Source organism: Eleutherodactylus coqui, chromosome 8 (genome assembly GCF_035609145.1).
Source record: "Eleutherodactylus coqui strain aEleCoq1 chromosome 8, aEleCoq1.hap1, whole genome shotgun sequence".
NCBI lineage: Eukaryota > Metazoa > Chordata > Amphibia > Anura > Eleutherodactylidae > Eleutherodactylus > Eleutherodactylus coqui.
In genome coordinates this window covers 173,721,665-173,749,203 of record NC_089844.1, presented here as the reverse complement: position 1 = coordinate 173,749,203, position 27,539 = coordinate 173,721,665, and the positions used below count along the sequence as shown (strand labels likewise).

General features: G+C 42.3%; 1 protein-coding gene across 1 annotated transcript; it reads right to left on the bottom strand.

The window, feature by feature from the left end:
- Positions 1–395: 395 nt before the first annotated feature.
- Positions 396–22,257, bottom strand: LOC136578024 (uncharacterized). The gene is made up of 13 exons (XM_066577931.1): positions 22,212–22,257; positions 21,543–21,656; positions 20,536–20,622; positions 19,501–19,716; positions 18,265–18,354; positions 10,217–10,282; positions 6,764–6,820; positions 6,525–6,650; positions 5,658–5,702; positions 1,996–2,064; positions 1,640–1,708; positions 751–915; positions 396–493 (listed from the first exon to the last, which is right to left on the bottom strand). The coding sequence occupies exons 1-13, from the start codon at positions 22,255–22,257 to the stop codon at positions 396–398; spliced, it is 1,248 nt and encodes a 415-aa protein (XP_066434028.1).
- Between the last annotated feature and the right edge of the window lie 5,282 nt (positions 22,258–27,539).

The following is a 27,539-nucleotide window of genomic DNA, read 5'->3' as shown; positions in this document are numbered from 1 at the left end:
TTCAATGGGGTTCGTTACTCGAAACGAACCCTCGAGCATTGCGAAAAGTTCGTCTCGAGTAACGAGCACCCGAGCATTTTAGTGCTCGCTCATCTCTAGTTAGGATCAAGAACATTTGTTTGTCCAGTGATCAGGCCATGTGAAGGTGCCACTGGTCACCTAACAAACAAGTAAATTCTCCTTCATCGGGTGATTGCATCTTTCATGCGGCACATCTCCCTGTGTGAAAGGGGAATATGATGCCAACAGCAATGAAACAATATAAGGGATAAATGATCTTATGGAAATGTTTTCATCTGAATTGGTTTGTGTGAAGGTCAGGTGAGGAAGCATCGATCTTGATCAGTGCTCCTTAGAAGCCTGGATTGGACTTTTGTGAAAAAATGTAAGAAACTTTAACTGGACAAGTTGCCTTGCTGTTTGACACTCAGACAACATCCGTCTTTACCTTCTAATGATTGTTCATTTCGTTTTGCACCAATTGGTTCATGTTCTGTGAATAAGAAATGATTGATTTATCGGTTTGTTTAGGACACAATTACCATGAAGTCAACAGGAACTTTACTGACTAGCACAGAAATATTCGGAAATTATAGAATTAAAAGATACAAATCCCAATCGTTCAAGATCTGAGATTTTGTTCCAATCCCAACATCTCCGTGATGAACCCTACAGATACCAGGAAATAAAGTGAACAAAGCATCCATACAATACAGGAATAGCAGAAACCTCTTGAGGCGTTTGTCTTACCTAAACATAATCCAGTGGATGCGTCATCTCCTGTAGAAAATGTCTTTCTGCAGCTTCCTCTGTCCATAGAAGTGTATAGCTGATCATCGGACTTTACTGTATGGTCTGGTACTGAACATGTTCCTGCATCTCTTCCTGCATCCTGAAACTTTACTTCATTTCTTTCTGTTAAAGTAAAAACACCATACACTATCTCCAGAATGCTGCACTTCAATGTTTACTATGATCTAGAGTAGTAATGACCTAACATAACTGAAGAAGATTGTCAGGGTGACAATTAGGTAGTAAATGGCATTTTACAAGTTGGAAAAGACACATATTCTTACTGATACCGATGAAGAGTCACAAGTAGACCATCATTTTTAGAAGGATTTACTAATACGTGATTGATTATTATATGAGAACAATTATATAATCTAGAATCTCAACATCTTTATGTCATGGCCGGTATGTCAGTGCCTGATGGGTAGATTTGTAGAACTCACCTTGAATATATTTATGGTTTTCAAGAGTATGCTCAGCAATACATTTACTCTGCTAATGGGAGATGGTACAATGCCTCTGAGTGTCACTTATTGGAAGTTAACTTTCCTATAAGCCAATATCCAACCTTCTAACTGGCCTTCTGACATGAATAAGGGTATAGAAAATTTTGTGCGTTGACTTATAGAGAAGCTACCTTCCAATAAGTGGCACTGCAGAGGCATTGTACCTGCTTCAATTCGGCAACTCTACAGTCTGTGCTGCTTCCCTTCTCCAATTTGGGGAAAGAAAGGGATGTAATTTAATGTTTTGCAGTCAGACCCCCATGACCAACACGTGACTGCAAAAAAATTCTTAGAATCTATTACTCATCTGTTACTTGTAGGGTAATGGATCTGTGTAGTACCTGAAGTTCTTAAGTGTATCCTGGTCACCAAATGTTTATCTTCTACAGTTCTTGAGATATTAGATGGACCTGTTGATACAGTTAGAGGTGTATTTTCTGTTTTTCCTATGTAGAAGAAACATCATTAGACATAGAACACTTCCTGGAAATAAGCTGATCACGTGTACTGCCACTACTTGGCCCTTCTCAATCAGCTGTAATCTACAGAGAAACCTGACAGTACGTGATTAATTCTCCTGCAGCACCCCCAGAGTTAAAATTAAGCATTGCACACTATTCTGTGAAATCACTGGACTTTGTTTAATGCACTGAAGCACTAAGTCCTCTGTAAGACTATAGAAGTGCATATGTCTTACTTGAGCAGGACTCAAGATTTCCTTCTAGATTTCTTCCTCTGGAGCTCATCTTGGGGTCTCTTCTTCCTTCTGTTTAGGAAAAAGCAAACATTTTTATATACAAATATTCTTTCATCACATCTTTTCACATGTCAAACATATGAGCCTTCTCACATGAGCCGGTAACGCCGAAGATTAAAGGGAACCAGTCGCCACTTTTTAAGCCTCCCATGTGGTCCTAACATTTTTTAATTATTTGTAGATTTGAATTGTTTTAAAGGGAAACTACCATTACGGAGATACTATGCCATGAAGAGTCTTAAAGTTTCCTTATCCAGTGAATCAGTCCTTAGGTCTAAACCCAACTAGCATTCTGAGATGGAAGATCTAGCCCATCTACGTTTTGAGGAGCCCCTTGCAACCAATCTCAAACCCCAAAGCTCCTTCTATCTAGTGGAACACAAGGGACCTCAATCTAATAATTTAAATAGAACCCAGAAACCCTAAAAAATGTATCTGAGAATAACAACATAATCATTAAAAATACCTACTTAGGGCTCAGTAACATGGGTGCCGATCCGCCCGTGTTTCTGCAGGATAAGACCGCTGCACTGCAGGTGTGGACGACTCTCCGCAGTGGTTAGAAGCAAGAACACATGGCCGGCAATGGAGCCGGTCATGCAGAAAGTTTTCCGCACGCGGTGCGGCCGTCTTATTCTGCAGAAACACGGACAGATCGGCACCCGTGTGACCGAGCGCAAAGGTGGTGGCATGGTTATCATGAACAGTAATTTTTGGATTGTGAAACACAAAGAATATTGGGAAAGAAAGAACATTACACCCAACTCCAAAGTAACCTAATTTCAAATATAAAGAAATCACTGTTTAATTTTAATGATGACATGCTGAGAAACTGCATAACCAAAACTGAACAGCACTATATATGTATTAGCACCCCAGAAACCCCATATTTTAATTTTTTAACTAAAATACAAAAGTCCCTTAAAACCTTCCTGGGTGACCAATCAGAGCCAGGGTTGATTCGACAACAAGTAACTTATCAGAATAGGTTGACCATCAGTTACAACACTTTGTCTCTTACTTGCCAGCCAACATGAGGGGCACAGGACGCCAATTATAATAACAAAAAAGTGATAGGGGAATTTACAAGTACTATCACTTTTTTGTTATTATTACAATTGGCGTATTAGCCTGTATTTTTATCCTTGCCTTGTTCTCATTAACATTCCGTGGATACATACACCATCGCTGGGAGCACCATTATTCTGTACTGCCTGCCAGGATTATGGGGAGGGTGGTTTGTCCACATATCCCCTGTGAAGTAAGTTGGTGTTTATTACTACTCCTTTATGATCTATCTCCTGGACCGCTGGGGTCCTTTTGTCTATTCTGCTACTTTTTTCTTCTCCTACCAAATATGGATTCTGGAGTTCCTCATTGACGCTCTCAAACATCAGAATGTCCCTGTGACCAGGGAGGATCTGAACTGGGAAAAACCCTGTCCATAATATTACCACCGCTCCCAGGGACCCTAGGCGTAGTGGACTGCCCACTCAGGACGGTTCGCTCATACCGGGCCAGTCCATGCCCTCCTTTATCCTTTTAGGGACGTTTAACTTCTGTCTCTATTCTCAGGAGCGCCGCCTCATTTACCAACGCTCAACTGGCTATTCCCTAAAAAGTGGACCTGAATCAGGGAGGAGATCTGCTGCCCATTGCAGTCTCCTCTCTGAAGTAAGAAAAGAATTCTCTTTAATCTAGTATTTCTTTAACCTACTTGTACACAAAGAAGGAATTTTTACAATTTGTCTTATCCAGTCACCATTTTTTGACACTTGCTATAGCACTTGCAATCTGTATTGTATACACGTTTTTCTTGGAATTGCCAGTATCTTGTGCAGCCAGAAGCTTACTTTTATTGCAGCAAACATAGCACGGTAATTTGGCCGCCAGAGTCATCAGGACAGTGATCTATGTCTCCTAAGTCACGGAGTCACTTCTTGCATCACACCCCCTCCACCTTGAGTCACAGCTCCCAGCTGTCTTGATACACTTCTCTCCCTAAAATAAGACATACCCCGAAAATAAGACCTAGCATGATTTTCGGGGATGCCCGATATATAAGCCCTACCCTGAAAATAAGCCCTTGTTACAGTTCATAAAAAAGACAATAGAAATGCTTAAGGTGCATGAAAAGGGTCATAAAAATTCAATTGTGGCATTTACAGCGCTTTTCACGTAGGTCATCCCAGTCACTTACCCAGTAGACTCGGCTCAGATCCTTCCCGCTACTCTCCAGAGGCCCAGTGCGGTATCCGCAGTCCATGGCTCAGTCAATCAATGCAGCTCTCTAAGAACTAATCACAGCCATAGCTTTGTGGAGGTGGGATTTATGACTCCTGTAACCATGAAGTGATCCTTTGTGGGTAACCGACGGCTTTTACAGCGTTTTTGCTGCTTAGAATATGCAGTAAAAATGCCAAGAATAACAAAGGTCTGAGTATTCGTGTGAGCGACAATAAGGGTTGGAAGTGCCGGGCTCTCACACACAGATCGGTAGCCCTGCTGTCATCAAAATAAAACATCCCCTGAAAATAAGCCCTAGCACATCTTTTGGAGCAAATATTAACATAATACCTGTCTTATTTTCAGGGAGCAGGTATCCGTGGCAGCAATGTTGAGATCCTGAACATCTGCTTTCTTCTCCTTTCTGGGCATGCACAGTGAACCTTGATATCCCTTGACATCTGGTTGTTGCATGCCTTAGGTCTCTTGCCTGCTGCCTAGGCTTACTGTGCATGCCCAGAAAGGAGAATAGAGAGCATGCACAGGAGTTCAGTGCTGCTGCTGTGGATGTCAGAAGCATTGGGAGCTCTCAGTCAATGGGGAGTGAAGTGATCCGAGGAGTGACTCTGTGACTTAGGTGGAGTTATCAGGGTGGTGCTGAATGTATCCTAATTAGCATGCAGCATACACTCTAACACAAATAAGCATTATGGCTGCACATTTCAGCCATTAGTGGTAAACTATTATTGAGTCAATTATTTCCCATTGTCCAACAAAATTACATGTGAGAGAGAACAACACTAAAACATTTCTGGCCAAAACATGTAGTCGTTGGGAGAATTATTCACCTTTTTTCTCAGACCAATCCTAAGACATTGAGTCACGGGGAATCTTTCCACTTATGAGTTGCTGTAATGAATAGAACCACGTTAGGGACTAACTAGTGGTCTTAAGGGCCTTCTACATGGCCAGATGATCTGTGGCCAGATGAAGAACATTCTTTTGTCCGGTGATCAGGCCATGTGAAGATACCACTGGTCACCCAACGAACAAGTGAATGCTCATTTGTTGGGTGAGTGCATCTTTTCACATAGAACAACCCTTCTGTGTGAAAGGAGGATATGATGCCAACAGCAATGAAACAATATGAGGTACAAATGATCATATGAACATTTTTTCATCTGAGTCAGTTTGTGTGAAAGTTAGGTAATGAACCATCGATCTTGACCAGCGCTCCTTAGAAGCCTGGATTGGACTGTGTAAAGAAAGCCTTTAAATCCTTGTCATGTTATATGTCATCATACAATAATTGGTAGGAAACTACTAACTGGACAAGTTGCCTTGGTGTTTGACACTCAGACAACATCTGTCTTTACCTTCTATTGATTGTTCGTTTCGTTTTGCGCCAATTGATTCATGTTCTGTGAATAAAAAATGATTGATTTATCAGTTTGTTTAAAACACAATTACCATGAAGTCAACAGGAGATTTACTGAAATATTCTGAAATTATAGAATTAGACGCTACAAATCCCAATTGCTTCAAAGCTGAGATTTTGTTCCAATCCCAACATCTCCGTGATGGACATTACAGATATCTGGAATTAAGGTGAATAAAGCCTTCACACAATACAGGGATAGCAGAAACCTCTTGAGGCGTTTGTCTCACCTGAACATAATAATGGTACAGAGCCTCGGAGTGTCACTTATTGGAAGTTAGCTTCCCTATAAGCCAATATCCAACCTTCTAACTGACCTTATGATATGAGTAAGCATATAAAGAAGCTTAGGAGGTTTGTGCATTGACTTATAGGGAAGCTACCTTTTACTGCAGAGGCTGAGGCATGGTACCAACTCAAACTTGTATACCATATTTCCCAGGGAGCATTATATAGTGTATCAGTCTCCTTAGGCTTCCTGGAATTTTCCTTAAGAAGAAACAGTTATTCCCTTATCTTACATTTAATCAGTACTTCCTAAAAACAGCCATCAACCCACCCAACTAAATGATCTTATCTGACGGTAGGAGTGTAGCATGCAATGAGAACAGGCAGCACCCTTCTCTGACTGTAGAGGGGCATTGTTTTAGCAACTATAGTGTCAGTCCCTGCTCCCCTTTGGGGAAAGAAAGGGATGACATTTCACATTTTAGGTCAGCCCCACATGACCAATCACTGAGTCCAAGAAAACCCCTATAATATGTTACTTAGCTGTTACTTGTAGGGTATTGTATCTGTGCTGTACCTGAAGGCAATAGATAATGACTTCTAGAGTCTCTTGAGCTTGTCCCGGTCACCAAATGTTTATTTTCAGTTTGTGGAATATTTAACGGAGCCATTCGTAAAGTCAGAGATGTATTTTCAATTTGTCCTGTGTAGAAGAAAAATCAGTAGACGTAGAACCATTCCTGGAAAATAAGCTGATCACATGCTGCCTCATTACTAGGACCCCTCTGTGAGACTATAGAGGTGCATGTGTCTTACTTGAGCAGGGCCTGTAGCCTCCTTCTAGAGGTCTTCTTCTGGAGTTTCTTCTTCCTTCTGTTTAGACAAAAAAAACCCCAAATATTATTATTATTATATACAAATATTCTGTCACCACATCTTCTCACGTGACAAACATTAGAAGAAAGGGACCTTCAATGTCTTGCATGTAGAAGTACATTTTCGATGACCCTCTCTTAGTCACTAGAATGTTCTATAACATTTTCATTCTCCAGATTAATAATGTCTGATAAATTCTGACCTACAAAATGAACTATTGGTCTACTTGCATCATACCTGCTCGAGACTCACCTTGAGACTCCTGTGGACCTCTTTCCAGAGACAGCAGTTCTTAAAGCAAAACCTATATGTTTATTACTACTTGAATAGTTGAAGAAAGGGACCACCAATAAGATGTAACCTTTATTATAACCATTTAAAATACAGTATTTGTCAATAAAAATGTAAACCCTTATGAAATGTGCATAATTAAACTTCAGTAACCATAGAAACATCTGACTAAAAGATCTTAACTCACCAAACGAGTTTAAGAATGGCATGGATGCCTTTATTGAGCGCTACAATATTACATGTTATATCACTGATTATCCTGGGGATTATTCTGATTACCAGATTAGAATCAGTAAAAAAAATGTTTTGCCCCTAAAATTAGAAAAATTGGCTTCTGTCTCATTGGGATTTTGTTTTGTCTTCCTCTGGATCAACATTGGAGAATAATAGGTAGAACTGGATTGCAACTTGCTAAAAAATATATTGATCTAAACCATAGTCATCACTCATCCACAATATACACAAATGAGGAACTAAGGGCTTCGAGTTGACAGCTCAGGGAAATGCATTAGAGCACAAGAACTATAATATTGTTAGGGACTGTGAGTGTGGACCCACTGTGCCAACCTACTGGTTTGGATTTGCAGCTGACCTTCGGTGGTATAAGGGAAAATCTTGCCCATTGCTAGTCAGGAAGATGGGGGTCCTAACAAGGACGATCCCAGGGTAGGACACAGGACAGCATGGTATATACCACTGGAACGGGAACGGCGCAGGGACAAGAAGGCAATGAACAAGCGCACACAGACAAGTGCAAAAGACGGACAGACAATAAAGTCAGAGACAAGATCCGAACAAAAACAGGGAGGCAGCAAACAAACGAATACAGATATAAATACAGAGTAAGCGCACACAAAGTAGTGGTAGACAGGACCTATGCTGGGTAAAGCAGCAGTGCAGGACAGCAAAGTCTGGTGCAAAAAATAGTATTATGACATCCAGAGATGTATCTTTATTCCTCAAATATCGTAAAAAGTAGCGACATTTTGGCTACCAATGTAGCCTTTGTCAAGCCAATGACCTATGCTGGGTGTCTGAGACAAACACACACCAACACGGAGGCAATGATGGAGGATTCCCAGCTCAACTAAGGTCGCCTACAGACAGCCAGGTCGGATCCGGCTGCGAGAATTCATGCAGCGGGACCCGTCCCAAGCTCCTGGAGAGAGCAGCCCGTACTCACCCGCTTCCGCGGCTCCGGCTGTATGATGTGCCGGCTGCCGGGCAGCCGACGCATGCGCAGATCGGAGCCGGTGGTCGGGGAGTGAGATAGAGCGTGCCGCGATTTGTTTGCCGTGCGAGATTTTGTGCGGACAAATCGCAGCCATCTGCCTAGGATTGCGTTTGCTAACGCAATCCTATGGCAGCGACCACGGGCGGAAATCCCGCCACGGAATTTCCGCCCGTCTGCAGGCGGCCTAAATAGGGAGATAATTGCCCATGCCCTACAGCTGAGCTGAGAGCACTGGAGGAGGTAACCCCTGATGTACTAGCGAGAAGTTGTCATCCATAAACAGCAGAGGGAAGGCAAGTCTGGGAAGCTGGCCTGATAAATATCACAATTTGAAATGGATTGTTGTATATGTATGCATATTAGGAAGTCTTCTATCAATGGAAGATGTAAGATTCAGGAAATACCTACGAAGAGGTGTGCTTTAATGGATTGCCTAATATTTGTATGGTTTACTTGAGATGCATTTTATTAGATAATTGGCTTGGATAATATATTTGTTTGGGATTGGCCGCTTGCTTGTACATAGGTAATAGATTTTTAATGCAGCTCCATATGATATTTTGCAGTCTGTATTGAATTACTCAACATGCTTACTATCCCGCCTGGATGTGTTGTATGCAATGATATATTCGTCTGGATTAGGCCACTTGTTGTTTGCAATAAATTGTATGGGAATAAATGGAAATTGGTCTTTGATGCATTTGATTACATTCAGCAGGCATGATATAGCATTGGTTTCTGTTTGATATATTGTGATCGTCTTTAACCGAATACTATCAAGATTGCATACAAGATCTTTATTTGATAGGGGTATATTTTGATGTTTTTTCACTTCCTGGATATTTTGTACAGCAATTATTGTAGTAGGCTCAGTATCTTTCAAAACCTATAACATCACACAAGACTTCCATGTGGGACATTGTTCCCTCCTATACCAAAGTGATTATAATAAGAGATATTCATGAAAACATATGGCATAACAGGACGCACACAGGAGTTTCCTATTGGGATCGCCCGTATCATGGCAGGTTTCCCAAAATTGCTAGGAATGACGGGGCAGAGCAGGGACAGTCTGACTTTGTTTTTAATATTTTTTTTATTGCATACAACCTAATAATAGGCATTTTAAATGATTATAATACAAGTTAAGACTCATTCCGTTTCTTCAATTATTTATTTCTTGACTTCCAGTTTTTTCACCCTGCGAGTTAGTATTACTAATTGAAACCAAATATTGACATATTTCCCATTCTTCTAATTTCTTTTTAATTTCTGATTGTAGATGTTTTAATTTCATTTTTTTCACATGACTATTGGGGTGGCTATCTTACCAGAGCTGCATTTAACAGCATTTAGAAATGTGATTGACAGCAGCCTCATGGGCCATAGACACAATAGACAGGAGGTGAACTATTGTATTCTGAGAAGGTGTTGTAGGCATGCTCTGTGACCTGTTTATGAAGGGGAGGAGATAAAAAAAGGAACAACCACATTACTGGCCCTGCTATATAACTGGAATCTATTATCCAGCAGGCCAAATAGTTTGATCTTTCTTTTATTTGGATCTATTTATGGACCTGATTGAAGTGCGTGGGACCAAAGCTTCCCTAGTGTCAGCACGGCTAGAGGCTGATAAACCTGAGAATAGGTATTCAGCTGTGGCTGTTATTGGAGGTCAGCCACAGAATATAGACTAGACATATTCTATGGATGGACCTAATGCTATCGAGGAAGCTGTTGCATCTAACCTATACTACAAAAACAAAATAGCCTTTACTGGTTTGTCTAAATGGGTTACCCAACTCAATAGCTCTCACTTATCCTTGTTTCTAGTCATTAGTGAGATGATAGAGGGGCATGTATCTTACGTGAATTAGACCTGTGATCTCCTCCATGCTTTGTTCCTCTTGAGTGTTTATTGGGGTCTCTTGCTCCTGTTTAGGTGAAAAATAAACATACCATTTTATGCAAATAGTCCTTCACTGCATCTTCTCACATGAGAAACTTTATAAGAAAAGAGCCTTCCATGTCTTGTATATAGAAGAACATTGTTGATGATTTCCTCTGGCTCACGTGAATATCCCATAGCAGCATCTTCATCTTGGAGACCAGTGGCCTCTGACAAATATGGACTCCCACATTGAAATATGGTCCTATTTACATCGTACATTCCCTACGAATGACTTTTTTGGACCTCTTCCCAGGGAGAGCACTTCTTCAGAAATATAAAGGATCCTACGCGTGTCCATGTACTTAAGTATAGACTCTTATTCTTGACGTATTTCCAAATTATCTATCACTATATAAAATGCACTTGACATTTGTGAATATTTCTGATGATCATATATTACCTTGGTTCCATCCTTTCTGCCAGTTTGGTCATTGATCTTCCTGGAGCCCTTCTTCATTCTTCCAATATGACTATGGTGCCCCTGTCACTACTCGATACACACTGTGCATTGGTAATCAAACACTGCATCACTGCATGTGCTTCCTGATTGCCTAGTGCTGCCCAAATGAATAGCTCTAGCCAATCAGAGTAGTGTGTAATGCCTATGTCTTAGACTACCAATGCAATACTAGTGTCCAGTGTGCATCAGGTAGTCAAATCTTCCATTATGGAAGCCTGAAGAGGGGCCCTAGGTATACGCAGATTGGCAACTGTGAGGGGTTAATTCTGGTTTCCCTTTGCAATGAATAAATAAGAGAAAAATAAGTTTAATTTCTTTTCTGTTCTATTATCTTTTCTCTCTTTCTGATCTTGTTCTCACACGAGTTGTTATCTGTCCTTCTTTTTTTCATCCCGTTCTGGGAAAGTAGTCAAGGATACTTTTACGTTGATAAACTTATCACAATGTGTGGATGTATCCCTTGTAACCGGGCGTCTTTGAATGAAGTATTATTAATTGTTCTTTCCAGATGTCCAAACGACCTTGGACATGTGCTGTGATTAAATCCTGTGTAAGTTAACTTCTATATATTGAGATGTTTCAATAAACACTTCTCTTCTTCTTTGGCTTACCGCATACCGTGTGGTCATCCATTTGAGTTGTTCTACGAGTACTCGTGATTCAGACTAATTGGGAAGCAGACAGCATCAGCTGAACGGTCTGTTTAAAGACCCCTAACATTACTTGGCTGCCCAACCGTGGGGCAGAAGCTAACTCCTTACCTGCAGCCGATACCTGACGACCCTACCTGCCGACCAGCCGGATCAGAGGCCACAAGACCCCAGATCTTAAAAACACCGGTGTAAGGTAAGCCCTTGACTTGCCATTTTCCATCTCTGGGCTCCCCTGACTTCAGTCCCGTGTTGACAGGAGGTGAGTCGCTGCATGTTATATAGGATGCTTCTGCCTGTAATTTTACGGTGTTCTTAGTAACCGTGCTAGACGGAAGAACCCTTGTGTGTACATTGCCATGCTGTCTGCTAAAAGTATTGAACTGATAGCTTTTTGTTGTGCTTTAACTGCCGGACTCATAATGTTAGCTGTAATTTGTTACAAGATTACTAAAGCCGCGTATAGAGGTGAACCCTGGTCCCCCCTATCCCCGTAAGAAGCAAAGAGATTGCAAATAGAATTCCTGCCAGTACTTGGCAGAAGGGCCATAGAATTCGTGCCAGTTGCGGACTTGGCAGAAGGGACTAAAAAGTCCACAAGTATCCTGCCAGTTGCGGACTTGGCAGAAGGGACTAAAAAGTCCATAAGTATCCTGCCAGTTGCGGACTTGGCAGAAGGGACGATAGTGGTAAATCAAGAGGTAAATCCATAGTCAGAATGGGGTCCGAACAGTCTAAGACTTATCTGACACCCATCGAGATAATAAGAGAGGGGGAAGGGAAGGACATTTGTAGGCAAACCTATAAAATATACAAGTGGATAGGACTTAGAAAAGCAGGAACCTTTAACTATGAGTTCTGGCAACAGTACGGGAAAAAGTTCATGAAAAATATCAGAGACGCCGGTCTAGGAAAAGGAATAGAAGCCATAATAAAAGAGGAAAAATAGAGTCAGGGAAGGGATAAGAGGGCTCTAAGAACAGACAATATGGGAAACGTACAGGGCAAGGAGTATGCCTATATGGAAAACAGCTAGAGAAATAGCAAAAGACAGAGAAAGCAAGTTAGCCGTGGGGAGAGAATGTAGTAAGTTGTTGAGAAAAGCAGGTGTTTAGAATTTTGGGAGAATGGAGTCTTAAACCAGCAAGTTTGGGAAAAATTCAGAGATAGTCAAAAGGTTGGATAAAAGTATGTTAGACAGATGGATTGAGGCAAGTGTAGATACGGCAGTAATGGGTTATCAGAGAAAGGGAATCCTTTTATTCTGTCTTCCTCTGTGACATAAAGCAAGTTCATGCAGAATCTGTGGACAATTATGTGACAAATAACCATTATTGTTTGTCTTGTATGTCTTGATGTTATGTAATTTAATCTTTGTTGTATGTTTTAGTCTCCATCATACAAGTGTAGGAAAGTTATACCCCACTCACATCTGTGGGGGCTTTTAAGAATACAAGGGTTAAAAATGCGGAAAATGTTGCGCTGTTAGAAGCTCCTAGCATGTTTTATTTTCTATGTGTTTAACTATTTCCAGCCGTTTAAACTAAAACAACTTTGTTCAGTCTGTGTTTCATAGTCTGTGCAGAGAAATATACTTCTTGTAATTACTAATGATTAATGTTGTTTAAAGTCTGAATGTTCTGGCTGCTTTCTAATATCTTAGCTATTATTCTGTTTCATAGAGAGATAAAATTCAGAGTCAGTTAGAAAAGGGGCTGTCATTCTCTGACCGATTCAGAGTCATAGAAAGAAGGAAGCCAAGCGTTAATAAAATAAGAAACTTGTAATGAATTACGTGAATTATACGGTCTTAAAAATAGAAAACATATAGGGATTTTAAGGTATATTTTTGCTTTTTGTGTAAATGTTAGTTCTGTGATTGGTTGGACGTCTGTATCACTGCTAAATGCTGTTAGTACTGTACTGTCTCTGAGAGAATGTTCTGTAGGGGAAATATGCAAACGGTGCAAGGGGTTTCAGGAGTGCCAATTCAGTTGGCAGAAACTGAACCGCTAGAGGTAATGTTTAAAGGGTCGCGATGCCTCACGTGCTTCCTTGTGCTGGAAGGTCCTGAAAGCATATTGGGAACCGATGTCATGGGACCATTGGGATGTTGTATCGAACTTCACCCGTCCGGTGAGGCTCGTATACACCCCCGGTCTGAAAGTCACCCGACCTTCTGTCGAATGGCAGCAGACCTAGCGACACCTCTCCCTGTCTTTACCCTCACGTACGCATAGGAACAAGCTCTTAGTGTCGTTCCTTTGAGCCTTTGGGCTACCAGTAAGATGGACCTCGGCAGACTGTCAGTCCCTCCGGTAATGGTTTACCTAAATGAAGGGGAAAAAGCCCCCCTTGGTCCGTCAGTACCCCCTGGCACATGCTCAGGAAGATGCAATTGCAGACACCGTCTCTTCTTTATGTCAACTTAAAGCCCTCAAGGAATGTGTCTCCCTAGCCAATACCCCTTTGTTCCCCGTAAAGAAAAAGGGTATAAAGGGCCAGCCAGACTGTCAGTATTTGTTTGTATTTACCTTCAGAGGAAAGCAGTACTGTTGGACAGTGCTGCCACAAGGGGCTCAGAATAGCCCAAAGCCAGTTCACCAGATGCATGAAGCTGGTATTAGACGCCTGGCCAATTACCGAGGACACCGCCCTCTTGTAATATGTTGATGATTTGCTTTTGTGTGCTCCTGACCCGACAAGCTGTCTCAATGCATCACTAAGCCTTTTGTGTTTCCTCCATCAGAGTAGAATGGCTGCAAAGCCAGCAAAGAGAAACTTCAGTTCTGCAAGTCCCACGTAGTGTTCCTGGGCCACTGCCTAGGTCCAGGTACCAAACACCTGACGCCGGAATGCACGAAGGTGGTAAGTGACATGCAACTTCCCACCTCCCATGCCCAGTTGCGTACCTTCTTGGGACTGGTCTCATACTGTCGGCCATGGATACGCTCTGCCTCCATGACCATGCAGCCTCTGTACGACTGTTTGGGTTCACGGCCATTTGCCCTGACCCCGCAGGCCGAGTCAGCCTTAGATCAGCTGAAAGTACAGATAACCAGTGCACCCGCACTGGGGCTGCCAGACTATGACAAACCTTTCCAAATGTACGTCACTGAGATGGCAGGACACGCCACCGCTGTACTAACACAAATGCATGGTGACAAAAAGCGACCTGTAGCATACTACAGTGCCCATCTTGACGCGGTGGCTAGAGGGTCTCCATCATGTGTCTGAGCGGTTCTAGCAGTTCAGGCACTACTGGACAAAAGTTCTGACGTTGTACTAGATCACACCATGGTGGTCTACACCCCACATGACATACATGGTATCCTGACTCAGGTAAGCCGTCGTCATCTGTCTCTTGCAAGACAGATAAAAATGGAACTCGCAGTGCATTCCTCCTCGAATATCTCATTCCAAAGGTGCACCACCTTGAATCCAGCCACCTTACTTCCATTAGGTGACGTAGATTCAAATGGGGGAGTAAGTACAGGGGACCAGTTGTTTTACAACTCTCTGACTGACGCTGACGAGCAGGAGGCATTTGATGCCGAGCACCAGCATGACTGTGTGGCCCTCATGGCCCAGAAAAAGTTTGGGTTCGCGCATGTCACAGACAAGCCCCTGCAGAACCCCCAGTTTGAGCTGTTTGTGGGCGGATCCAGATACCTAAATGACGAGGGAAAGTTTGTAACAGGATTTGCAGTAGTCACACTGAATGAGATACTGATACAAAAACCACTGCCGCCATACATGTCAGCGCAGGAGGCTGAGCTCCGTGCTCTAACTGAGGCCTGTACGATTGCAAAGGGTACCACTGCCAACATCTACACTGATTCTAGGTACGCGTTCGGCATCGCACATGATTATGGACCCATCTGGCGGTCCAGGAGCTTCCTCACGGCACAAGGTAGACCTATTAAGAATGGTGTGTCAGTAGGTAGACTTATGCAGGCCATCATGTTGCCGGAACAAGTGGCCATAAAAAAAAGGTTAAAGCACACAAGCGGGGGCAGTCACCAGAAAGCAAGGGGAATGATAGAGCGGATAGGGCAGCCAAGGCTGCAGCTCTTCTGAACAGGACGCAAGACCCCCAAAGCCCTGTGTGCTGCACGTTAGACTCTGGTACCACAGTTCCCTCCGACCTAGGGCCTACGGCCACGGGAAGTGAGGTAGAGCAGTGGACCAAGGCAGGTGCTAAGTATGTTGATGGAATGTGGAGAATGGGAAGTAGAATGTGTTTGCCGGCAGCCGTTTTCCCGCAGATGGCGGACCTAGCTCACGGTAAGGTGCATGCCTCCCGGAATGCAATGGTTTCGGTGGTAGACAAGGTATGGTATGCTCCAGGGTTCGACAGGTTGGCAAAGGCATATGTGAAGGCATGTGAAGTGTGCACCCTGCACAATCCAGGTCAAGTGGTGAGGACACCCCCCCCCCCCCAGAAGTGCACACCCAAACCACTGTATCCTTTTCAGAGATTGCAGATCGATTACATTCAACTTCCCAAATCAGGCAGGTATGAGTACGTTCTCGTGTGCCTGGACCTGTTCTCAGGGTGGGTCGAGGCTTACCCTGTGGGCAGGGCCACCGCACAATGCACAGCGACTAAACTTGTGGCAGAACTTGTATGTAGATTTGGGGTACCAGAGACAATTGAGAGTGACAGAGGTACACATTTTACAGGTGAAGTGATGTGATGCAAGAGGTGATGTCAGCCCTTGGGGTAGAACAAGCGTTTCACACCCCATACCACCCGCAGAGTTCAGGCAAGGTGGAAAGACTAAATGGTACGCTCAAGTTAAAAATCCAGAAACCATGACCAGAATGTTTGCCCATAGCACTGTATTCAGTCCGTACCACACCAAACAGAAAGACAGGTCTGTCCCCTCATGAGGTTTTGTTTGGCTCTGTGTCGAGATTGGGGCTGTATCATCCGCAGGCCCTGCAGCAGGGCTATGACACAGTAGCCGGATACGTAAAGCACCTGTGTGACCAACTAAAAGTAACACACAATCTAGTGTTCACTTCCATTTCAGATCCAGACAATCTAGAGGGATCTCACTCCCTGCAACCTGGAGACTGGGTGGTCGTAAAGAGGCGTGTCCGGAAATGTCTAGAGCCCAGATTCGAGGGGCCCTATCAAGTCCTGCTGACCACACCTACTTCGGTGAAAGTTGAAGGAACTGTTACTTGTTTTGGGACTTTTCACGCCCTGCTTCGCCCCCTATGAGAAGGAAAATGAAGGACATTTTGTTTGTTGTTGGACTTTTTGGACTCCTCACTCCATGCTTTGCCCCCATATGAGGAAGTTAAGCTTGGACACAATGCCCAGAACCACTTTGTTAGACACCACCAAATACTGGTAGATGGACTGAACACCTCACAGGTGAAGGACTGTTGGACTTGCACACACGCACCTGGTGCCACTAGTCTTCCTTTCCTGGCTGTTCCTGTTCCGCCGGGAGAATTGCTTTCATGGACTAATGAAACTCAGAAACCAAGGATAGCTGGTGGGGTAACACATATAGTTTTTTAGAACCCTGCCAATTGGTTCTCTGGTCTGGGGGGATGGTTCATGGGAATCCTACAAAGTATACTTCAAATGGTAATGATTTTGCTCGTCATATATGTTGCTCTAAAGGTAATCATGTCTTGCATTACACGCTGTAGCGAAGGAGCCTTTGCTAAAACTTTAACTGAGATGGACTTCGGGACCACCACATGACTCTAGGGAATCTGGCAGGAGCTGGCACCACTCGGGTGAATGTACCTAGCATGATGGTGGACCCAATGTCCAAATGGGGGAATGTGAGGGGTTAATTCTGGTTTCCCTTTGCAATGAATAAATAAGAGAAAAATAAGTTTAATTTCTTTTCTGTTCTATTATCTTTTCTCTCTTTCTGATCTTGTTCTCACACGAGTTGTTATCTGTCCTTTTTTTCATCCCGTTCTGGGAAAGTAGTCAAGGTTACTTTTACGTTGATAAACTTATCACAATGTGTGGATGTATCCCTTGTAACCGGGCGTCTTTGAATGAAGTATTATTAATTGTTCTTTTCAGATGTCCAACGACCTTGGACATGTGCTGTGATTAAATCCTGTGTGAGTTAACTTCTATATATTGAGGTGTTTCAATAAACACTTCTCTTCTTCTTTGGCTAACCGCATACCGTGTGGTCATCCATTTGAGTTGTTCTACGAGTACTTGTGATTCAGACTAATTGGGAAGCAGACAGCATCAGCTGAACGGTCTGTTTAAAGACCCCTAACAGCAACCAAATGGGAAATTCAATGGCACCAAATACTATAACTCGCCCGCTTACTTTAGTGCATAGACAAATTTTGTCCCAAGACCAGAGGGTTACTTTAGGGTTCTATAGGACAAGCATTGATTACGGTTGCTGTTTGATTTGGGGACAACACAATAACTCAAGACTACCTGTGTGCAGGCCCACGTATATAAGACTCACCTCCCCCCTGAGGAATTTTACAAGAACTGACATGTCCTGGCTGTATCATAATGGATATCAGGTCTGGATTAGGGGCAGGGAGGACAATGTATTCTCCATCTTGTCTTGGTTTCCATATCTTCTTTTTAGCTGCAAGACAGTTGTGCTTGATTCCATTTAAAAAGATAAACTACAATGTATGAGAAGAAATCACATAATATGGGAAAGGATTGCAACCCTGCCCAGAGTCATCACTCCCAATGGTGCTGACCATTCATAGCAGATCAGTATGGGGGTTCAAGGTACTTCCTGCATGTGCTCAGTCTCAGTTTTGGGTAAACCATTATGTAGTAATCAGAATAATCCAGGGAATGTAAAAGATGTTCAGTTTATGACATCTTACCAAATAAATAGATTGCCACACTCAGCAGCATAACCAGTAGTGGACTGATCAGAAGTAACCAGCGGATCCGATCCTTATTGATTGTAGCCCCTGAAGGTAGAATATATAAGAATGCGTGTCAGAGTGGAGATTCGTAGATTTATGGACAGTGATTGGGTCACCTGTATTCTGTTGGAAGGGGGATCTAGAAAACCTCTCATTAAATTGGTATGGCTCCACAGAATATTTAAACTTAATAAGAATTTTCTCTAATTTGTGAGAAGCTTGATTTTTCCATAGTGAAACCCTGAAACTGCACTTCAGAGCGATACTGCATTTTACTGCAAATCATGGGCAACTTCTCTACTGTAGAACATTCAGAATACGGGTAATAAGTCGTATCCCACTGGAGCTCCAGCCCATAGAGCCGGTCCAGTCTTTTCCCATAAATAAAGTTTAATCATCATATCATGCCAAGTTCTACAGCTTTCTAAGAGACGTTTTACACATCAGTCTAAGGAAAGATTGCCATAGCATGAAGTGCTCCAAATGTATGAAAAGGTCATCTGTGCCGCAAATCTGGAATCCCTTCTGGCATAAATTATAGTAAATCTGAGAGGCAATGAGAGACCACGTCCCTGACCTAAGCCCCACCCACCTAAACAAAAAGTGCTGGAGCTAACATAAAATAGCAAAAAGTGGCACATTTTGTCATACAATATGGCCTGTGCCACAATGTGAGACTTCTATAGGCCAGAAACTTGGCATAAACAATTTAGTTAATGCGCCCCATTGTGCTTCAATAACTAATACTTTTTGCTGCCAGTGAATGGGAACATTCTTGCTTCCATAAAGGAGCTGAAAACTCATTGAATGCCTAGCCTTGCTCACACGGCTGATGGGTTTACTACCCAAAACATATTTTAAGCTAACCACATCAGCTTTTCATTTACAATAATTGGATTTGGTTTCCAGAAGATCAGTCTCTCTCTTAGACCTCCGGTATTTGCTAGAGACATGTTCTAGATTCGTCCAATAAACTCACATGCCCCATCCATTACGGTGATTAGTTATAGAAACCTTAAAGTGGCCACCACACTGGAGATGAGGCCATATACAACATGGAGATGGTCCTGGAGACATACCAAGGTTTTGTAACATAAGCTGGTCTCAACAGCTACATGCAAAATATCAGTAACTTTTACATTTCCCTCAGTAAACTGGGCTGTACTTTCATGCTCACTCTGGGCCCCTCACCTGCTAACTCCCGTACCCTCCTTGATCTCCGTTGGTCTCCGTTGTCCCAATTATCGGAGGAGCTGCCTTCACTGTGTCCCAGTTCTGTCTCTTTAAATGCAGGAAGTTCTCCATCAGGAAAATGGATGTCCACCTGGGATTTTGCTTCTAGTTCTCCAGGAAGATCAGGCATCTGGTTAAACAAATTCCCGCTGATCTTCTTAGTTCGTTGAATATCTATAGGAAAGAAAAATAGTAGTTAAATGATTCTTGTAGTTATCAAAATGTCTATCCGCATTATAACCCTGCACTGTGAGCTTCCAGGAGGTCACCAGGTAGGACTGGTCCTAATAGACGATAATATGAAGGTCGTAGAGACATAAATGTTAATACTGAGAAAGGTGGAGCAACCTCGTAATGGTGTTTCCTGCTCGGCTAGGGACTGTTGTCCATGATACGTCAGTGATAAATGTGCATATGTGGAGGTGCTGCCTGCCAGTCTAAACCTGCAGATAACAGGTCATGCAATATGTTGGATAAGACCAGATTTTTATGTATCCAATAGAGAGGCATACAGGGAACCTCTGCTATGCAGAATCCATTAAATTAACCAATATCAGATGCATCCATATGATGATAGATATCCAAATAGCTAAATAATCTACAGTATTACAGTTTTCTTGCTTAACGGAATTATAAAACTCCTGAAAAAATTTAAATAGCATTAAATGTTAGAAGACAAAAAAAACCACTTTACTTCTTTTTCCAATCCCAGATGCTCCGGTGCACCGCCACTCACTAGGTGACCGCATCAACCCAACATGTCACGTGCCGTACTCATGCAAGTGTGGTTCTCATCACAGATCGGTGAGGCCAGCATGACTACTTAGGCAACTGATTAGCTACTTGTAACCATAGACCAGGGGAATTAGCTGGAGCAGCTGCACTTGTTCATCGGAGAGTTTGAGTATTTTGGGGTGTTTTATTGTATAACCTTTTCTGATGATTTTATTTTCACAAGTCAGATAAACACAATATTAAGAAATGAAGCCTCACCTTGAGCATCAACTTTGGTCACAATGCAAAAGACAATCAGGAAGGATAGGAACAGTTTTTTCATCTTCTTCAAATTCGGTAACAAAGCTACAGAAAAAGATATAATGAAGAGTTTTTTTTTTCATTTTTTTATTCCACACTCCTTACTATAATCACCCATTCTTCTATGTCACAGAGAGGAGTTATATCTTGGTGTGATCTAAAGCTCCAGGTCTGTATCTAAAAGCTTTGATGGAGCTCTATATGTCCCCAATGAGAAAATACTGAATTTTCATTTTTGCTGAGTTTCAACTAAATACAGAAGCTTTTCCACTTCAGTCAAATATGTCTGGAGAAATGGAAAGGGGGTTGGCGGAGCTCATCACCACTGAACAACACAAGCATATTCCTGCAGGACGGCTCTATATGATGTGTTGTAAGCTGCTGAGGGACTAAAATCTCTCCCAAAATAGGAACCGAAGAGATAGAACCCTGTTTGCAAATGCTTACACCTCCTATCAGTGTTCCAAAAACTTTTTGGGTGTTAATGGAAAATTGGATAATGGTCAAAAGTCACCCTTTATCTGGCTATACAAGAAAAATGAAAAGAATACAGTGGATGCTGACCACCATGGCCTCTGTGAATGGTGCTAGTCTTGGTCTTTGTGGATGCTGACAGCCCTGGCCTCTGTGGATGCTGATCACCATAGCCTCTGTGGATGCTGACCACCATGGCCTCTGTAAATGGTGCTAGCTGTGGTCTTTGTAAATTCTGACTATCCTGGGCTCTGTCAGTGGTGCTGGTCCTGACCTCTGTGGAAGGTATAATGTTATATGTTGAAAGTTAACTGTTGAAAAGACTCTAGTGTTACGCAGTACAAGCCTACTGAGTACTGTGACCTTTCGCCTCCCATGGGCCTTTGTTAGCTCTTCTCAGACAGCCGTGCATGGACTGGAAAACTCTGCAAGCATAGTGAAAGCAAAGCTCTAAAGATGGCTGAAAAAGCCAGTTGTGAACAATGACCAACACTGGAAGTAACTAAACTCATCAAATGAAAGTCCTCCAAACTTGCCAATTGTGGCAGGATCAGATGACGACCTTATGTATATTGGTGCCACCTGTATCTTCTCATCAGCAGATGCTGGGAGTAAGAAAGAACAGGCATGTTCCATGGATTTCAATATGCCATAATGGAAAAGTCACTTATTCTGTTCTCCACATTTAAATAAATGCACACGCTCAGAGTGTTGAGAAAATTAATTGTCAGTCATACTGTAATCCAAAAGAGAGTGTTGTGTTATCACTAAATGTCGGAATGACCTAATGAAAGGACTAATTCTATTATGAGGAGGTTGAAACAGGCTAAACTTGATGGACATTGTCTTCATTCAGCCTAACATACTATGTTACTATGTATTCTGAACCACCCAGTCTGTTCAATAAGGGTTATTTTACTACTTCAGGCAAAACTGAAGATTTTGTTTTCGACCACCTGGCAGTGTTTCACATACCAATCTTTTTTTATATGATGCTCTCTTATTTGACTTCAGAACGTATTACTAAAGCTGGTCACACATTTACAAGATCGATTGTCCATGATTTAGGAAATATTGGTATAAATAATCCCATCACTTCTGGACAGAAAAAAAACATTATATAGCCGTAGTGCAAAATAAAGAAATAAGTCTATACTTACCTAAGTGCTTTCCCCACCCCCTGTCCAGCACAGAAGCCCCGATCATCTCTGCTCAGAACCCAGAAGAAGCTGGTAGTGGTCACAAGCACAATGAGCAGCATGTTACCAACACCACCTTCTTCTGTATTCAGAGTGGCAGTAACAGGGGCTCCTGTGCTAGATGAGGGGACACTTGGGTGAATATAGACTTATTTCTTTTTTTTCCACCTGTGCTGGGTTACATACTCATGCATATACATCTATGTAAATTATTGCTGTACTTTATTCTGGAACCTTTGGAGAAATAACCATTTTTTTACTCTAACTTTGCTGCTGTGGATTAACAGGGAGTGAGCTGCCCATTGATTGACTGATGGGTTGGGTATAAAAGGAAAGTTCTGTTCCCAGGCTGGTTTGTGTCTCAGCAGGATTTACAGAGAGCAGAGCACCTTATGATGAGTGAGCTGCCCCGTGCTACTGGAGAGCTGGGTTCTCCTGTGCCAGAGAAAGAAAGAAAATGCATAATTCGGATTCCTGGAGTGATGCTACCCAACTGTTGCAATGTATGTGCCAGAGAGAGGTCTGCCAATCATCCAAGAAAACATCAGCTGCAGTTACTGACCACAAGGGCCGAGCTGTCACCGAAGAGAGACCATCATTGAGAGCAGATAGACCGACAGCCAGTATCCGAATATTCAAGGTGCGGTGGTGTGTAACTGTGAGAACCATCACCCAGGCTTATCTAGTGTAAAGTAGAAAATTCTGACTTTATCACTGTACAACCTCCCCAAAGGTCATGTGCTAATAATTTGTTCAGGGGACAGTGACTGTTTATTTCAGGCAGAGGATTTCATAGAATGGTAGAGTTGGAAGGGACCTCCAGGGTCATCGGGTCCAACCCCCTGCTCAGTGCAGGATTCATGAAGTCATCCCAGACAGATATTTGTCCAGCCTTTGTTTGAAGACTTGCATTGAAGGAGAACTCACTACCTCTTATTTTAGTCATTTGGTTAACTGAAGTTCCTGCAAGACTAAGTTGCTTCAGAGGAGACTCCTCTGTGAAGCTTTTGTTTCCCCTGGCCACATTTATTGACTGTGATTATTCTATATTGCGTGCACAATATTAAGAACGTTCTACTTGCAGTTATAGTGTTAATTGAATGTTATTAAACTGTTTGCATTGTATCCATACAATACTGTTGTGTGTTACTGGCATATTATTTTGGTGTAAAGCCTTTCCATAACTGCTATCATATTCCGCATCTGCAACCAATTTCAGAACCCTTCCATGTCTAGCAAAAAATGACATGATTGGCTGATTCGGCTAATTATGGAAAACACTTGCAATTTCATCTGTTTTGGTCATAGAATTTCATAGTACCATGGTATGTAAAAGACATATGTACATCCAGCTCAGCCTATTAACCCCAATGAGGTAGAAGCCAATTTTCCCTATTTAAGGGGAAAAAATATCTTCCCGACCCTAATCTGGCAATTGCAATAATCCCTGGATCGACAAACCTTTTGAAGTTAATAATGATTATAACATATAATATTGTATCGCGCATGAAAGACAACCAGGCCCCTCTTATACTTTTTTATTGAATTTACATAGTTATTAGGTCGCCCCACAGCTGTCTTTTCTAAACTAAATAATCCCAATATTGATAACCTTTATTGGTATTGTAGTCCACCCATTCCATTAGTTGCTTTAGTTGCCCGATTTTGTTCTTTTCAAGTTTTTGAAAATAACTTTTGTCCTGTTTCTCAAGTTCTGATATGTCCTTCTTGAGTACCGGCACCCAAAACTGTCCACAATATTCCATGTGTGGTCTGACCAGTGACTTGTAAAGAGAGAGAACAATGTTCTCATCATGAGCCCTTGGAGTTCTTTTGATGCATCCCATGATCTTATTTGCCTTGGCAACAGCTGCCTGACACTGGTTGCTCAAGTTAAGGACGCTTCCACACGGGCTACGAAATCGCAATGTGACAGTTTTACAAAACGCATGTTATGAGAAGCCCATGTTTTCCAATGGGTTCTTTCACATGAGTGATGTTTTATGGCCTGCGACATTGTTAGAATACAAAATCTTGGCATGCTCTATACAGCCTTGATTTGCTATGTTTTGTAGCCCATGTTTCCCTATGGAGCTACCTTGTTCCCCTATCTTCCTAAGTGTATGGCCAGCTTGATGATAAGGATTGATATAAGGGGTTAAAAATCAGCAGGAAAATATACTCTGTTTGTGTCCACATTCCCGTGATTGTATCTTCTATGGCCAGCTTTAGGCTATGATTCTCTACAAATGTCATTATATTAATCTCTAAAACTTTTGCAGATAGGAATCTACACTTTTTCTGAAAATTTCCCAAGCACTTAGCTCATGGAGACTTCTGCTGTATTTGCTATGTTTGTGAGCTGCATATGTAGTGGCCCAGCAGGCCCTGCAGAGCACTCACAGTACACTTGTCCTGTTTCACCTGTCTAGATGCCATCCCTGGATCCAGAAGGTGCCATCTGCAGGAGATACCCTGTGTTTCCCCTTCTGCACTAGTCATAGAGCTCAACCCTGATGTCAGCTGGTCTTAGGCACGCTGTTTTATCATGGAGGAATAAAGATACGCATTTTTACAAATTTTATCTGATGCTGCCCTGACCTTATTCTTTGGTGGATAGCAGCGGGCCTCCCACTGGCTGACAGTCAGGTTTATTCTTCCTGGTGCAAGCCCAAGGGCGGAAAGCAAACATACAAGTCCCTTATGCAAGAGTGCAGGTGAGAGAGAGGTTATAGAAGAAAGTGACGGAGAGCAGTTAGGGAGACTCAGCCAGGAGCGAGTAAGGAGAGGTTGCAGTTCCGTAGTCGGCAAGGAGAAGTATTTCAGCAGTTATCATTTCCCAAGGTCGAGTGTGGTGATTGGCATCGTATGGCAGAGAATACAGAAGATCCTCTCAGAGGTCCATCTTCATCTAAACAGTGAGTTATAGCTACCCGGTGAAGCTCAAGCCCAGATTAGTATACGGCCACTTGTCTCTATGCCTTATCTAATCCTACAGTTAAATCCAACTCAATTAATCATCTGAATTCAATAGTGGGGAAAATTGCCTGTTAAATCAAAATCTTCAGTTATATAAGAGAGAGCGTTGAAGATGGAGTATCATCAAATCAATATTACTGCATTCTTGAATATCTATTATAAATACGTTTCCTAAGGATTGTAACGTGAACCTCTAGTTGCAAAGTTCCAAAGTTAGTAAATCTGCCCACTCTCAGGTTGCTAAACTAAACTGGACTTGTCTCCATTATTTCTGCATCATTATCATCAGGAGTGTCCAACTAGAATTTGGCGTCACCGTGACAAGATTTAGGCCTCCGGCCATACCTACAGTAAGTTCCTTTGGGGCGTTACACAGATTGCTTTTGTTCATAATACACTCTTTAAAAGAAAATCAAGCACCTAGAATAAGTTGTAATTTTGCTGCAAAACTCTGCAAGCAGTCACATCTAAGGGCAGATATGCAAATGATTAGAGTTGTGGTGTGATTAGATGAATGGTCTTGCCACCAGAGACCCTAAAAGTGATTCCACCTTTGGCCTATAAAAGCTTCTGGGTGGCTCCTTGTGAGTAGTGACCTCTTTTTGGCTTGTCTAGAGCTTATTGACCATTAGACACCTCTACAATGTAATCAATGAGATTTCGCCTAGTTAACAGTGTTTGAAAGGGGGCATTATTGGACTGTTATGACCAGACTGTTAAGAGGTGTGGAGACCAGTGGATGTGTGAGGGCACAAAAGGTGACTGGGCTCAGGATGGCTTCAACACACCACCAGTAGAGAGGATTGTTTGACTATCCGACAAGCACAAGCAGCTTCAACTGTTTTGTTGTCCACCATCCAGAGAGAGGTGGCACCATCTTTTTTTGGCCCCTGTGTCTGTTGGAGCCATTTTTCAGGCTCTTGGCTGAGGGGCATTTGGTCTCATAGCACCCATTATGTTTACTGCCTTTGACACTCACTATTGCTTCCATTTGCAGTGATGTCAAAACTGGACTGATACAGAATGGAACTGGGCTCTCTTCAGCAATTAACCAGATTTAGTTTGGGCAGTGAGCACGACCGTGTTTGTGTCTGGAGGCCTCAATTGTGGCTTTGCTGTAGAGCAGCACGCTGCATCCACTGCTGGTGTGATAGTTTGGGGATATATGCATACAACAGTTGGTCATTCCTAGTAGTGGTACGAGGGACAATTACAGTTCGGTGATATGTTCAGGATATCCTGTAGCCACATGTGTTCCTCTCATGGCGGCTTCCAAGAGGCATTTTCCAGCAGGATAATGCTCGGCTGCACACACAAGGGAGTCACAAGAATGTCTTCACAACATTGTCAGACTTTGTGCCCGGTCATCAGATTTATCAGCAATAGAACATGTATGGGACCATCTGGAATGCCAACTTCAACAGCCTATGAATTTGCACAATCTAGAGACTCAGTTACAGCAAATGTGGAGTGATTTGCCTCAGAATACCGAACTTGTATGCCTCCATGCCCACCTGTATCACATCTTGTATCCTAGATAGAGATGGCCCAACAGGGTACTAGAGCCTCTATTTCCTCCCCATATTACATCTGGTATCCAAGCTAGGGGCGGCCCAACAGGGTACTAAAGCCTCCATGCCTCCTTGTGTCACATCTTATATCCAAGCTGACATGGCCGAACAGGGTACTAAAGTCTCCATGTCCACCCGTATCACATTTTGTATCAAAGCTAGCGGTGGTACAACAAGGTAGTAGAGCCTCCCTTCAAAGGGTCAGCTTTCTGCAATAAATGATCTGATATTGTAATAACTTACTTATATCAACATTACAATCACACAAAGAAAATTTCATTTGATTCTGACAATTCTTTCTAGTTCTTCTGACAATTAGTGTATTTTTTGTTGAACATTCAAAGGTCAACAGTGACATTTGCCAGATAATTCAAATTTCTTCTTGAAATACCCCAAAAACTGTCCTGAGAATTCTTCTGCAATTATTAAGTTTAATTAAATTAATAAAACATTTATACAAATGTAACTGTTTAGATAATAGATCATTGAGGACAATCGAGAAGAACAAAAACTAAAATGACAAGGAAGAAATATGATTTTTGAGGTTCAATTCTCTCCAGTTATTGATCTTGTGCTTCCCATGTGATCATCAAATACACAGTATGACTACTTCATTTCAATCTTTTTGCATAGTTTTCAGCATAACAAATTAGCAAAACCAAACTCTTCAAAATAGAGAAGCTTCAAACCTATTACACACAAAGTTTATAGTTTGTAATCCATGCTGGAGAGATTAATC

Bases quoted from the DNA above. Each gene is read 5' to 3' on its own strand.
- LOC136578024 (XM_066577931.1), bottom strand. From the start codon at position 22,257: ATGATCGGGGCTTCTGTGCTGGACAGGGGGTGGGGAAAGCACTTAG. The intron at 6,821-10,216 runs GTAAGATACATG...TTGTCTAAACAG, and splicing joins AGATCACAGGTCTAATTCAC to AAGGAAGAAGAAACTCCAGA. The intron at 1,709-1,995 runs GTAAGACATATG...CTGTATCAACAG, and splicing joins AAATCTTGAGTCCTGCTCAA to GTCCATCTAATATCTCAAGA.